The sequence below is a fragment of the Pleurodeles waltl genome, chromosome 10 (genome assembly GCF_031143425.1).
Source record: "Pleurodeles waltl isolate 20211129_DDA chromosome 10, aPleWal1.hap1.20221129, whole genome shotgun sequence".
NCBI classification, from domain to species: Eukaryota; Metazoa; Chordata; class Amphibia; order Caudata; family Salamandridae; genus Pleurodeles; species Pleurodeles waltl.
This window is the reverse complement of record NC_090449.1, coordinates 129948347-129961509: the sequence shown is the minus strand read 5'-3', so window position 1 is coordinate 129961509 and position 13163 is coordinate 129948347. Positions and strand designations below refer to the sequence as shown.

Sequence of the window (13163 nt, the reverse complement as noted above, 5' to 3'; positions counted from 1 at the left end):
TGATAGCCTGGGTAACTTGGGCGCACTGGGATCTGCTGATGAATCGGCTCTGCCACCAGAGACCTGGATGCTGAACAACTAGCATCATGACAATTTTGCGCCTTCTCTTTAGATTCACAATGGCTAGATAGAATGAAGGCCTGCTTCGCTATTTTATGTTGGTGCGATGACTTGGACTTACTGGAGTGTGAAGTTGACTGCTCATGGGAATGGCCTTGAAAGTGGAACCAAATCAATGACTGGGACTTAAAACAGGATTTGCACAAGCGTGACATACAGCTGTGCCTCCTTGCCCCAAGTGCATGAGGGTACATTTATTGCACAAATACCACCCTAAACATCAGAAAGGCATCATGTGTAGGTCTGTTGACAACATCTGTTTTCTGCGTATCTGGAAAGGTTTGGAACCTGTAATCTTAGGTGGGTACATCATTCTTTGGCATACTAGAATTTGATAAAGAAGTTATCTGAAGACCCACAAAAATGGAAGTGGAGCTCCAGAGCTGCATCATAAGGCACAGAAAGAAAGGAACTTACTTCAGCACACAGGGGTGGCACTAATACGCAGCATAGCTCTGTAACTCTGAGGTACAGAGTCAACATGGAGCCGCACAGCAACATCTAGTGGCCCATGGAACCAGTGATGAAGAAAAGTTTCCAGCACCACTCTCGTACCTGGGAAGTATTCTAAGGTCAGAAATCCACAGCTAAAAGTATCCATCAAAAAGTATCACTGCTAAACTCTGTGGTGTTCATCTGATCATTCTCAATGGGATAAAAAACTAAGTTGGCCTATCAGGGATTTGAACGTGTGTATTTGCAAGTGAAACAGACCTCTGCAATAGACGAGTTAATCGTCCACCCTACACCTTCCTGGAAAAATTATTTTTCTTCAACTACACATTGAAAGGTGCTCGACAAAACTTATTTTTTATGCGTGCTGAAGATTCGTCAGTACTGAAATTCAAGCACACACTGAGGGCCTGATTCTAAGCTGCCCGCCAAGCGGGAACCGCCAGAAGACCGTACCGCGGTCAAAAGACCGTGGCGGTCATTCTGGGTTTCCCACTGGGCTGGCGGGCGACCGCCAAAAGTCCGCCCGCCAGCCCAGTGGGAAACACCCTTCCCACGAGGAAGCCGGCTCCGAATGGAGCCGGCGGAGTGGGAAGGTGCGACGGGTGCAGTTGCACCCCTCGCGAATTTCAGTGTCTGCAAAGCAGACACTGAAATTCTTTGTGGGGCCCTCTTACGGGGGCCCCTGCAGTGCCCATGCCATTGGCATGGGCACTGCAGGGGCCCCCAGGGGCCCCACGACACCCCATACCGCCATCCTGTTCCTGGCGGGCGACCCGCCAGGAACAGGATGGCGGTATGGGGTGTCAGAATCATGGGCAGTGGAAAGTCGGCGGTACACCGCCGGCTTTCCGCTTCTGGCCGCGGCTGTACCGCCGCGGTCAGAATGCCCGGCGGAGCACCGCCAGCCTGTTGGCGGTGCTACCGCCGACCCCGGCCCTGGCGGTATTTACCGCCAGGGTCAGAATGACCCCCTGAGTCACAATAGAGTTGCTTTTTAAAAGCCCTGTGGAAACTTAGTAAATAGATAGTGGTTCGGTGTGGGATCTTCTCTAAAGGTACTGTCTCGGTTTGCAGCCAGTACAGTCAGTAATACTAATACAAGAAATACAAAACAAATAAAATCATTAAAAAATACAGCCACTCCCTTGTGCATAGACGGACAATGCATTCTGCAGCCTTTCAAGTCTTAGGCTTCACAATCATTGGTCTCTGAAATGGTGCTCTGCATGTGACCCGAGTCTAGTAGGTGTTAGGCTGCACATAGTGTTGGCGAAAAGGTGCGCTGCAGTGACCACATAGTCTAGGTTCCTCTTACCTTCTACTGGCCCTGCTGTGATGTTAGCCTGCAACTCTGGCCCGTAGCCGATGGTCCTGGCTTGAACTCTGAAGCAGTAGGTCACGCCTTTGGTAAGATCTCGGACCTTCAGCCAACGCTGCAAGTTGCCTTTGATGTCCACCGTCACCACCTTGCTCACCCCTAGAGAATGCATCCATCCACAAGACAAAGGAAAGGGAAGAAAGTAAGGTGAGGTTCTCGCAGGGAGCAGCAGAATGAAAAGCTGAGTGATCTCGCAGCTGGGTGAGGAAGCATTTCTTACGATTAGCAGAGGACCTCAGCAGTGATAATAGCCAATTTTCAGCACAGATCAGTCTAATTAGAGCTTAAGCATAACAAGTGGGGACTGACAAGGAAAACCTCACAGCACAACTGGGAAATCACCCAGAGATTAATTACAGCAGGAAGAAATAAGGACGATGCCGGGGAGAGGTAGGAAGCGCTGTGCTTTTTGTAAAGGGGCTGCTGCACTTTGTCACCCCATCTCTTGCAGCTCGCCAGGAAACTGGAGGCCAGAGGGCATTCTGTAGAACAGCCGTCGAGGGCACCATTGACAAAACCAATGGAGGCCGCTGGCACTCGTAGTACATCCTGGCAATGCAAACACATGCTTGCCTGTGAACTCCCTCGGGCTCGCTGCAAGTGACTGATGACAAACGTGTGTCAATCAAGCATGAAGGCGAGGAGCAGGTCCACCAGTACCACTCAGATATGGGGCCCTGACACATACACAGATATCTCGCGGGAGATTCACACCTATGTGCTAATCTTTTTATTGACAGTTATGTTCATATTTTACCATTCAGTGGCAACTCACACCGTAACACAGGGACAACCTAACAACAAAACTTTAAAAGTTAAACAATCCATGTCTGGGATTCGGAGATAGAAGGCCTTGTCGATGTTTATTAATATATGTTGTTATTTTTTGAAATCCTTGTTATTTGGATTGAGATTCCAATACAGTGCAATCTTAAACAAGAACAATATTCTTTCTCATCAATTGTTTTTCGTTTATATCGATTTTAGAAGTGGTTTTTAGATGTACGTTGTTTAATTATTTTGCTCACTACATAACGTCGTAAATTAAAACCATTATTTTACATACATCGCCCCACTGTGGAGCGGCAACTTTAGACAGATGAAATAACTAAACAATACCAACAGTAACTTGCTCCTAAGTATTTTTAATATAATTATGAACATTATATATCAAGACCTAAAAATATATGTGATCCCAGCCCTAGCCAGGACAACAACGACATGAACAACAAACAATTATGAAGTGTTTAGTTGATCAGTATGCGATTAGTGGGAGGGAAACTATGATCTCTATTTAGAACATCAACAATACTTCCTTGTTTCCCTGGCCCCTTCCAGTCTGCAACACCACATAAAAGACACAAAAAAGAACATAAATGCCCAATTCAGAAAAACAGCTGAAATGAACTTGACCTTAGTGTTGAGCAAGAACACATTTATCACTGAAGCTAGGCGACTTTCAAAACTGATATTTTTCAGAATGCAAAATAAGCAATATGTCACTGTTCACTGGGCAGCTCATTTTCAAGCTGTTGGTATCAACTGTCAATCACAAGACCTGCTCTGGAAGAAGAGGGTAAGTCTCACTATCAAATATGACAAACAACAGAAGATGGTGGCTGAACTATATGCAGTGAGAATTAGAGACATTTACTTTAACTCTAACTACATGATAATTATACAATTAGTGCACATCTGTGCATTCTTTTCAAGTTTCGAGTAAAATATCTGTTTGTGCATATGTGTGCATCTGTGAGACTGACTTTTTTTCACATATTTCAAAGTCTTTTGAAACTAGAGGTCTTACAACTGCACATCAGTGATTTTATGTTTTATGAGATGTGCTGCCCGATTTGCATACTGTACAGCCCATTTTGCATTTTAGGATAGTTAACAGTCTAAACAGAATCTTGACCCAAATATAAATTGAGAGCAACTTTTAGGAGTTTGCTTGATGCTAAACTCACATTTTGGGGGACGTTTTGGCTTCTAAGTCTGAAAATACAAGCTAAACGGAAACGTAACGCAGGCATTGCATGAATTTGGCGTGCCTTGTCTTTTGGGAACCAAAGGGTACAAGGTCTTATGAAAATTATAGACAAAATGTGGAATAACCGAAACCCAAGTCAAATAAGGTTGTTCATTAGCATCGATGTAGGCTTGGAATAGTAGACTGTGGAATAAAAAAAATATTACAGATATAATACAATACAGATAATACAAATAAAACAGATATAATAAATATATTCCACCCTGGTTATCGGTCCAAACAGACATACTGATCATAACTCTGATGAGCCAGGGGAGCTGATGGTAGGACAGCTGCTGATTAAGGGAGTCTAGCTGCAATTGTAGGTAGGGTTTATCACACCTGGCTATGTAAGACTCCCAGGCACACAGCTGAGATAATGGTGGCTGGTGGGGAACAGAGATATAAAATGCTGGAAGTCCTCAAATAGGTCGCAGCTGGCAGAGTGTAGTGAAGACATGAGGCAACTTTGGATGTTGGCATCCCTGATTAAAGAAGATATCCTAGAAGGGAGGAGTAAGACACACCCAGCCACATCCCTTCCCCTGATTGTGTTTATCGGCAACAACAGCAATGATATAGCACAAAGGATAGTAAACTTGATCAATCGGTTGCACCAGGAAGCAGGTCCGGTGGAGGATGGAGAGGTATCAAGGACTATAAAAGCTACAATGGACTGATAGGCAATGCCCTCTTATACCCATAGGCTATAGAGGGACTCTGAAAGAGGAGAGTGAATTAAAGAAATACTATCGCCCTGCAACACAGGGAGCTAAAAGGAAAGCCAAGACAAGAGACCAGTACTCATTCTGGTGCATTGATGGAAGTGCACCTCCTTCCCACCAAATAACAGAGCTGCCCAAAAACTACTGAATTGGTCATAATCGTGGGCCCAGCATCAACATCTCTGGCCACTATTTGTTCCAGTTTGACAATATTTGTTTTCCCAAATGTATTATTACAGTGCTTCAAAGACCTGGGATCACTAGTCTGCGATGCACACCAAACAAGGTCCCGATATATAATCAACTATGCTTTCTGCTTTTTCATTTCTATGAATGATTGCTACAGAATGACTTAAGAGTATAGCGTTATCAATGTGCTGATGAATCCAAGTAAATTTAAGTAGATCAACATGAAAATGGACATATATGCGGTTGGACCTGAGAGTTGCAGGGGATCCATAAGGTGTAGGCTGTACCAGACTACCTTTGTTAATTCGTGCACATCCTGAAACGATGGGGATTGATTAAGTACATTTTGCCCAATTTGTGCTAGAATCTGTCAAGAAAAAAGTATTTTATTCATATGTAAATCCACAAAAATGAATGGGCAGGTTTACAAAATGACTCCCTTGTGCACAAATTACCAGGCATATATGTAGCAGCTCCCTTCAGTAAACATTCACTTGGAGGCTGAGACCTTTCAAACACAGATCTCTGTGCATCCCTCACTTATAGGATGGGTAACCTGCTCAACTTCCTCTACAAGAGTGCTAATCCTGCGCAGGACAGTGTTGACTGCAACCCATCCGTACATCAATGCAATGCAAATCACGAGCACCATGTAACAGAATTACATTTCAACTCCAACAGGAGACTGGGAATGTGATACTTTCCAATACCTCGTGCTGCAGTAGTTTGGCCTACATGGCTCACATTCGCAGGTCCAAGGTCCCTACGCACACTGCCTCTTCGGCCAGGCGACCCATGATAAATATGTTGCTGCTTTGCTCGCCACATACAACTAGGCTAGGAAAGGCAGAGCAGGGTATGTGCTTCTAGTTCAGTCTTCCTCCTACAAATAGCTCTCTTTTGTGAATATAAAAAGGAGTAGAACAAGAAAAATATTCACACATCTGCGGGTAGCAAACTAAGCGCATCGTAGATGTGCTTTTGTATTTGGATCGACAATTTGTTTAATTTTTAGTGAAAATGCACTTATCTACACCTGCAGCTAACACCCATTGGTGATAGGCTTCAAGTACACTAGGGTGCCTAGAAGAACAAGAGAAAATGTTTTGTTTCTACCACATATTACTGAGAGTGCTTTACCCCATTTTCTCTGTCATTATTTCTAATAGTTTATTTTTCTGAAATTGCCGTTTTATGCTGGGTCCTGCTGACCAGTGATGCCCTGCTTAAGTATTAAGTGCTTAGATTCCTACCTTTTATGTCTGAAACGTAAACTCTAAAGTTGTCATTTGTGGAAAGGTACCAAGTGTTCTGCTGGATATAAAAGAAGACATTTTCACCAATCCCATTCATGACCCCAGATCAGAAATGCATTTCCCTCCTCAAGTTACTGAACAACTTCCCCTTGGCTTTCTGAAGCTGATGTATTCCTACACAATAGGCAGCTTATGGTGGCTGCCATACCTAATACAAAAAATTGCTTCTTATGTCAAGCTGCCCTGATAGAGTGATGTGTCACCTAAAACTCTTATAAGGGAGGCTGGGGCAAACTTAAACCGGGACTACAAATCAAGTTTGCCAATGATGACATCAAAGTTTGGATGAATCAGAGTAAATCCACATCAAGAGCTATTTGAAATAAATGAATGAGCGGGCAGATGTGAGAAAATAATTAATTGTAAACAAAAAATGAGGTAAAAAAGGAACACCGTGGAGTGGAAGGAAACTTCACTACACACAGCATTTTTTCTCTCATGACATCTCCTACAACCTTCCAATGACAATAGTGGCTATTACAGATCTTTGAACAATTTGTCCCTGTCTTATTTTTGCTTGGCATATACTGAAAAACAGATTAAAAAGAATCCATCCCCTTGCCTGATGGTTTCAGCCTGCACTCTTAAGCAAAACAAAAAAAACATAACCTTTAGAAAAACCCACCACACGCACATGCCTTTTTATGCTTTTCATACCAGTAAATTACCTCCCCCTTCAGCCTTTAAAACGCGTGGGAGGGAGCAAATGCTGATATTCATGAAACAGTTTTTAAAGTAAGTTTAGAAAAAGTATCAGGTATTTTTCTAAACGTACTATTTTTATTTTGTACATGGAATCAAAGCCTTGAGTCCAGCATGTTTCCTCTGGCTTTATTTTAGGCGTGGTAAATAATCTAGCCCAGTTCAAAATAATTGAGAAACTTTATACCTGTTGACATCTTTAAAGTTAGGAAAATCTGAAATTATGTCATCGAATACTATATTAATGCAAAGGGCTTGTTGGTGACACAGTGATGCTTGCTGCATTGGTGTTAAAAAAACACAAAAATCAGCACGTATTTCTTTCACTAAAAAATCTTAAATGCCAAAAGTCTACAATTTTGATGTAACAAAATTAAAAATTGTAAAACAATTTCCAAGAATACATTCTGATACAGATTTTGACTTGTCAAATCGCATGCCGTTGAAGTGTTATCTTTCCTGCTACCATAAGTAAAGGCTACCTGTGATATAAGGGAAAAAAAGAAAAAAAATAGAACATTCAAAATACCAAAGGACTTACTCACAGGTTGCATATCATGCATTTAACAAATGTTATATAGTTGTAGAAAGGAAAAAGAGGTCCATAGTGCTCTCACAACAGAAAGTTGGCATTTTGCTGGTTATTCCCAAACTGCTTAAAGGACATAATATGAACTATAGTTAACATTCTTTTTTTTTTTTTTATCACACAACGTTGAGACTTTGTGAAAGTACAATTGTAAACTGCTGGGGTGTTATCTAGCAACAGCTCACGAGCACAGCTCTGGCACAATAATTGAATAAGTGCATACCAGCAGCACAACAACCATAAGCACAGATCAGTAATGAATACCCACCACTGAGGAAGGTGAGGAACCTTGAATCACTATCATTAGACTCAATAAGTTAAGCCCAACTGGACAACAGAGGGAAACCGAGTGTTCCCGAGTTGAAGTTATGAGAGATAAAAGTCTTCTGGGTATCAAGTTGCTTGATTGTGTACCACAATACTGCCTGTGGTTCAGAGAGAATGCCGAGGTACACATGCACGTTTGTTAAGTTTATCAATGTTGTGTTGATTTTTATTCAAACATCCTATGCTTCTTAAAAATCAACAGCTGACATGTATTGTACTCTTGTGCTTTGACAAGGATTAGGTAATATGTAGGGAGTAATGTTTGTTGAATATGAAAAACATGTTTTGTGTGTGACTATACAGACTTTAAAAATGAACCTCAAAGTGTTTTTTAATAACCAGTGACATTTAATGGAGTTAACTGTTAGGCCTATTTTGTTTCTGCTCCTAATCATTCATGCATGTGTCCATCTTTCCTACTACCTGTAATCTTTTTTCATGGACTAAGTGTGACTACTTTATAACTTTGCCTTTCATGAATATTATAATCCAACATAGCGACATGCAGTTTGTCAACAGACTCAACTTTCACCAAACACTTCTGAAGAAGTGTTTGATCTGATCAGTTATCAGTGAAAGAAATACCTTCGATAGAGACTAAGGGGGTCATTACGACCCTGGCGGTCATGGACCGCCAGGGCCGGGGACCGCGGATGCACCGCCAACAGGCTGGCGGTGCATCCAGGCCAATTCTGACCGCGGCGGTAAAGCCGCGGTCAGAAAAGGGAAACCGGCGGTTTCCCGCCGGTTTTCCCCTGGCCTGAGGAATCCTCCATGGCGGCGCTGCAGACAGCGCCGCCATGGGGATTCCGACCCCCTTACCGCCAGCCTGGTTCTGGCGGCTTTGACCACCAGAACCTGGTTGGCGGTAACGGGTGTCGTGGGGCCCCTGGGGGCCCACCAAGATTTTCAGTGTCTGCATAGCAGACACTGAAAATCGCGACGGGTGCAACTGCACCTGTCGCACCCTTTCCACTCCGCCGGCTCCATTCGGAGCCGGCATCCTCGTGGAAGGGGGTTTCCCGCTGGGCTGGCGGGCGGCCTTCTGGCGGTCGCGCGCCAGCCCAGCGGGAAACTCAGAATTACCGCGGCGGTCTTTTGACCGTGCAGCGGTATTCTGACGGCGGTACTTTGACGGGCGGCCTCCGCCGGCCGCCAAGGTCAGAATGAGGCCCTAAGGGCCAGATGTAGCAAAGGTTTTTACCCATTCTGTGTCTATGGGAAAAAGTGTTCGTACATATGGCCCTAATTGTAGTAAAAAATTAAAATTAAAAATAAAAGTGTAACATAAGTCTGTTATTCCAAAAATATTGTTCCTAACTATTAGGCAATTATGTATACTCAATCGCTTCTCTCCAATCAGCAAAAACATGTGTAGTTCTTCCTTGATATTAAGCTCTTGCATGAACATTTTAAAAGTAGTAATCTATCTAGATTCAGCTCATCTGAGTGCAAGATTTGTTTCCATCCCATGCTGCCACTGGAATATGCTGCTTACCCCAAAATTAAAAAAATGCATTTGCTACCCTAAATTAAAATATGACGTGGGCACTTACACAGACTAGAGAATTTCTACAAAGAATCCTAACTACCTTCTTGCCTTATGCTCAACGGTTTTTGCAGCACTTCCCCTTACTTTACTCTAAAAGTTCAAAGAAGCCCTAAGTTCAAAATGGCTAGCCCCTTCTTCCACTAGATGGGTCTCTGGATCTCTCTAAACAACCTCCCTGTTCAGATGAGGTCTCCTCCCAGTGGCAGGCCCCAGAACTGCTGCTGCTTTCCCCCTGCAGTGACTGGTTGCAGAAGTATAGGATGAGCATCAAGATACACGTGAGCATGTCCTAACAGTCTAGTTTGGGATCTACAAGATAAAAGAGGTAGTGCTAAGGCAGCCCTTTGTTACCCACACACTGCCATCAGTACTCCTTGGAGATGGCTACTTCCTGAAGTGTAGTGGCAGTAGTTGACAACTCTGTTGTTTTTCTGGACCAGGAAGCCAAGCCATTCTACGCTGTGGCACACAGTTATTAATTTCAGCCGGGAATGTTTATTGAGCCTCTGGAGATGAGGAGAGTAGCAAAACAGGATTTAGCCCAGATGTAGCTCAGAGAGCACAACGTGCATTTTATAAAGTTACTTTTTTTCCACTAAAATTATCAAAAATATAATGTCACCATTAAATTATATTTTGAAAACAGTGAAAAATAACGGATTCATCTTGCAGGCATTTTCCCAAGCTTAGGTACATATTAAGGATTTTAAGAACACCTAGGCTTCTTCTTGGAGCTGAATCAAAACAGTCAAAACAGTTTTTGTACATCTGGGTCCTCATTCTGACTTCGGCGGACAAAACAGTTGACCGCCGAAGTCATGCTGGCCAGGAGATCGCCAGTGATGGCAAGACCGCCATATTATGACTCCTGGCAGCTCTCCACCATAAATTGGTCAGACATCTCCCACCAGCCATACTGGCGGTCAGCGGTCTAGTGGAGGTTGCTCCGCTGGTACTGCCACGTCATCACAACACCGCCCGCAGTATTACAACTTTGGAATCGGTGTGGCGGTGTTGTGGTGATGGTGCCGGCGGAGCAGGCCCCCTGGACCCCGTTCCCTTCCGGAAGACCACCGCGAGCAGGTATGGTGATCGTTCGACAGGGGAAAGAGGAGTGTGGGGGGGTTTGAGTTGTGTGCGTGAATGGGGATGTGAGTGTGTGTGAATGGAGGGGAGGGTGTTTTTTTACGTGCATGTATCTGTGTGAAAGCGTGTCAGTGAGGGGTGGAGGGGTGTTGTGGACGCGTGTATGTGTGTGGGTGGATGCATGAGTGTGTGTGGATGGGGGTTTAGCGGTATGTGCGGGCTTTGGGGGTAGGGGAGGGTGGTGTCTATGGGGCTCAGGGGTGGGAGAGGGGCCGTGGTTGTTTCGGGGGGTAGAAGGAGGAGATGCATACTGGCAACAGGAATGTTCATTCCTGTCGCCAGTATTATTTCCGCCAGGGATTTCCTGGCAGGGTTGCTGCCAGGAAATCCCTGGCGGAAATGAGACTCATAACACTGTTGGCGGTATAAGAAGGACCGCTGGGCCGAAGGTGGTACACCTTCAGCCCGGCGGTCCCACCGCCCTGGCGGTACAGGCAGCTAACTGGCTGCTTTGCAGCCCATTCACCACCGTGATCATAATTTGTCCGTCCTGCTCTGCCACAGTGTCGGCTGTGTTACCGCCACTGCCGGCATAGCAGACCAGGACTACCAAACTCATAATGACCACCATAGTGTCTGTGAGAGCATACCATTATGAATGTGCAGGGTGCCACTTTTTTTTATAATTTATATTAAGTAACCACCCCTGGGGCTTGAAAGACACACTGAAGGATTGACTTAATAACAGGGTTTTCTACATGGCAAAGGTACATTTTCTTTCCATGGGCTGGTACAGTCCTTTTAACTGCTACCCAGACAGAGCCAGTTGCGCTGCTGTCAGGCACATATATTTTAGTCACATATTCGTATGGTGTAAATACATTCAGAAGCCCATGTGTAGCATTTAACTTCAATGCCATTAGTACATTTTCTGCGTGATCTACCATGACCTTACATCATAGTTAAATAAAGTCAATTTGGTAAAACCAAAGTGCGATACATGTTTTTGGGGGAGGGGCATGGATTATACTACTGTTTGGCAGTGGTATAGTGCACAGAGTCCTACAACCAGCAAAACTAGACAGAAACAAATCAGGGGACAATGACAAAAATTAGATCTTTCCTTACAACAGTCATGTTTTTTTAAGTGTAAGGTGTTGAGGAGATTATTTAGAGTTTGATGGAATTGGGACAAAAGCCATAAAAGAGGGTTGTCTGTCATCCTACTTAGAGTTATATACTCTGAATAGGGTGAAAGGGCGTCAGCCAATTTTAGTCGTCAATGCTGGCTATTTATTATGTGCCTGTGCTTATAATCTCTACGTGAATCAAAAATCAAATACAAGGGTGAAAATGAACTATTGCCTCTTCCAGTGATGAGGCTTTCAGAGCTATCAAATGTACAGAATAATGTTTAAAGTGTGTCACTTTCAGGCTTACATTTGCCAAGGAAAAGCAGTTGAAAGACTTATTTTCAAGAGTCTCTGTAGTTTTCCTAGCTTTTGTTAAATATTGTCCCTCTCATTTTCAGCATGTCAACTAGCTCTTCTACACGGCTAGGAGTTTTGAAAAGGCCTCATTCCCACTTGTCCCATTGAGCAATGTCAATTATGTGTGTAAAACAGTGAGTTGTGCCTATTTAAAACTCAAGAGAAACAGTTTGGGCCCAACCTTATACTGAATATTCTTAACTACAATGTTGTTATAGAAACTACATATTTTCAGTGATGTTTTTAAAATTATGGGATTAACAATTTTCTGAGAACAAAGCACACTAACACAAGTAGTGTAGTAGAGGTTTATTGGTCCATTTTTATGTTAATACAGCGGACACGTATTGAAATGATAAAGACTACTGAGTGTGCTGTTCCGTGGCAACAATATAGGCTACTATATTCGGTACCCAGGCCTCAGATAGCCGTGCAAAGCTGTGTTCCTTGTTGGGCCAGAGTTGCAATGCCCAATGGGCCCCATGATGGGGCTCTTTGACAGAGATCATTTAATCTTGCTTTGAGGTCTGCAGTGTTAAGACTAAATGTCCTCCTCAGTCCACAGAGAATGGGGGAAGATAGACTTGTGGACGGAGGGTCAAATACGTTTAACTACAGGTCCACTGCCTAATTAGCTTATTTTGGGGGGTTTTGTTAAAGGTAAAAAACAAGGGGAATATTCAGCATGTAAATACTCCATATTTCTTTTTTTAAATGCTGGTCAAAGAGCCCCCTCGTCTGCCCCTTTATGCACGGCAGAGCTGGACCAACAAGCAAAGCCCGACGACAAATCATGCCAACTTTGGGTGGCTGAGGGCTTGTGCTTCGATAAGAAGATGTCTCCCTTGGCCATCTGAGGCCTCGGTACAGAACATGGTAGCCTAGTTCTTCGCCACGAACAGCACACTCAATTGCCTTATTATATGTCCAGAGAGATTGTGTGCTGGAAAGCAACTTTTCTCGGTCCTTCCTAATTTGGATGTAGCCTTGAAGTGAATGTGACAATACGTTTCGCTCCATGGCCTGTGGTAAGGGAGCTTATCTCAAGGCTTTATAACGTCAGCTTGGTAAATTAATGTTAGAATGAATGAGTGATGTGGAATCGTTCATACCATGCGTTTCCAAGACAAATGTTTGGAGGCGGCCTGGGATCATTATTTTTCCAATTGATTTGTGCAGTCTGCACCCCAGATCATATCGTGAA

At 43.7% G+C, this 13163-nt stretch overlaps 1 protein-coding gene across 1 annotated transcript in view; it reads right to left on the bottom strand.

Moving 5' to 3' along the window:
• The window catches only part of SDK1 (sidekick cell adhesion molecule 1), a 2061301-nt gene that overhangs the window by 178404 nt on the left and 1869734 nt on the right, over nucleotides 1-13163 (bottom strand). The window contains exon 39 of the mRNA XM_069209963.1: nucleotides 1892-2053. Coding sequence (XP_069066064.1) covers nucleotides 1892-2053 — 162 coding nt within the window. The remainder of the gene's footprint in view (nucleotides 1-1891; nucleotides 2054-13163) is intronic.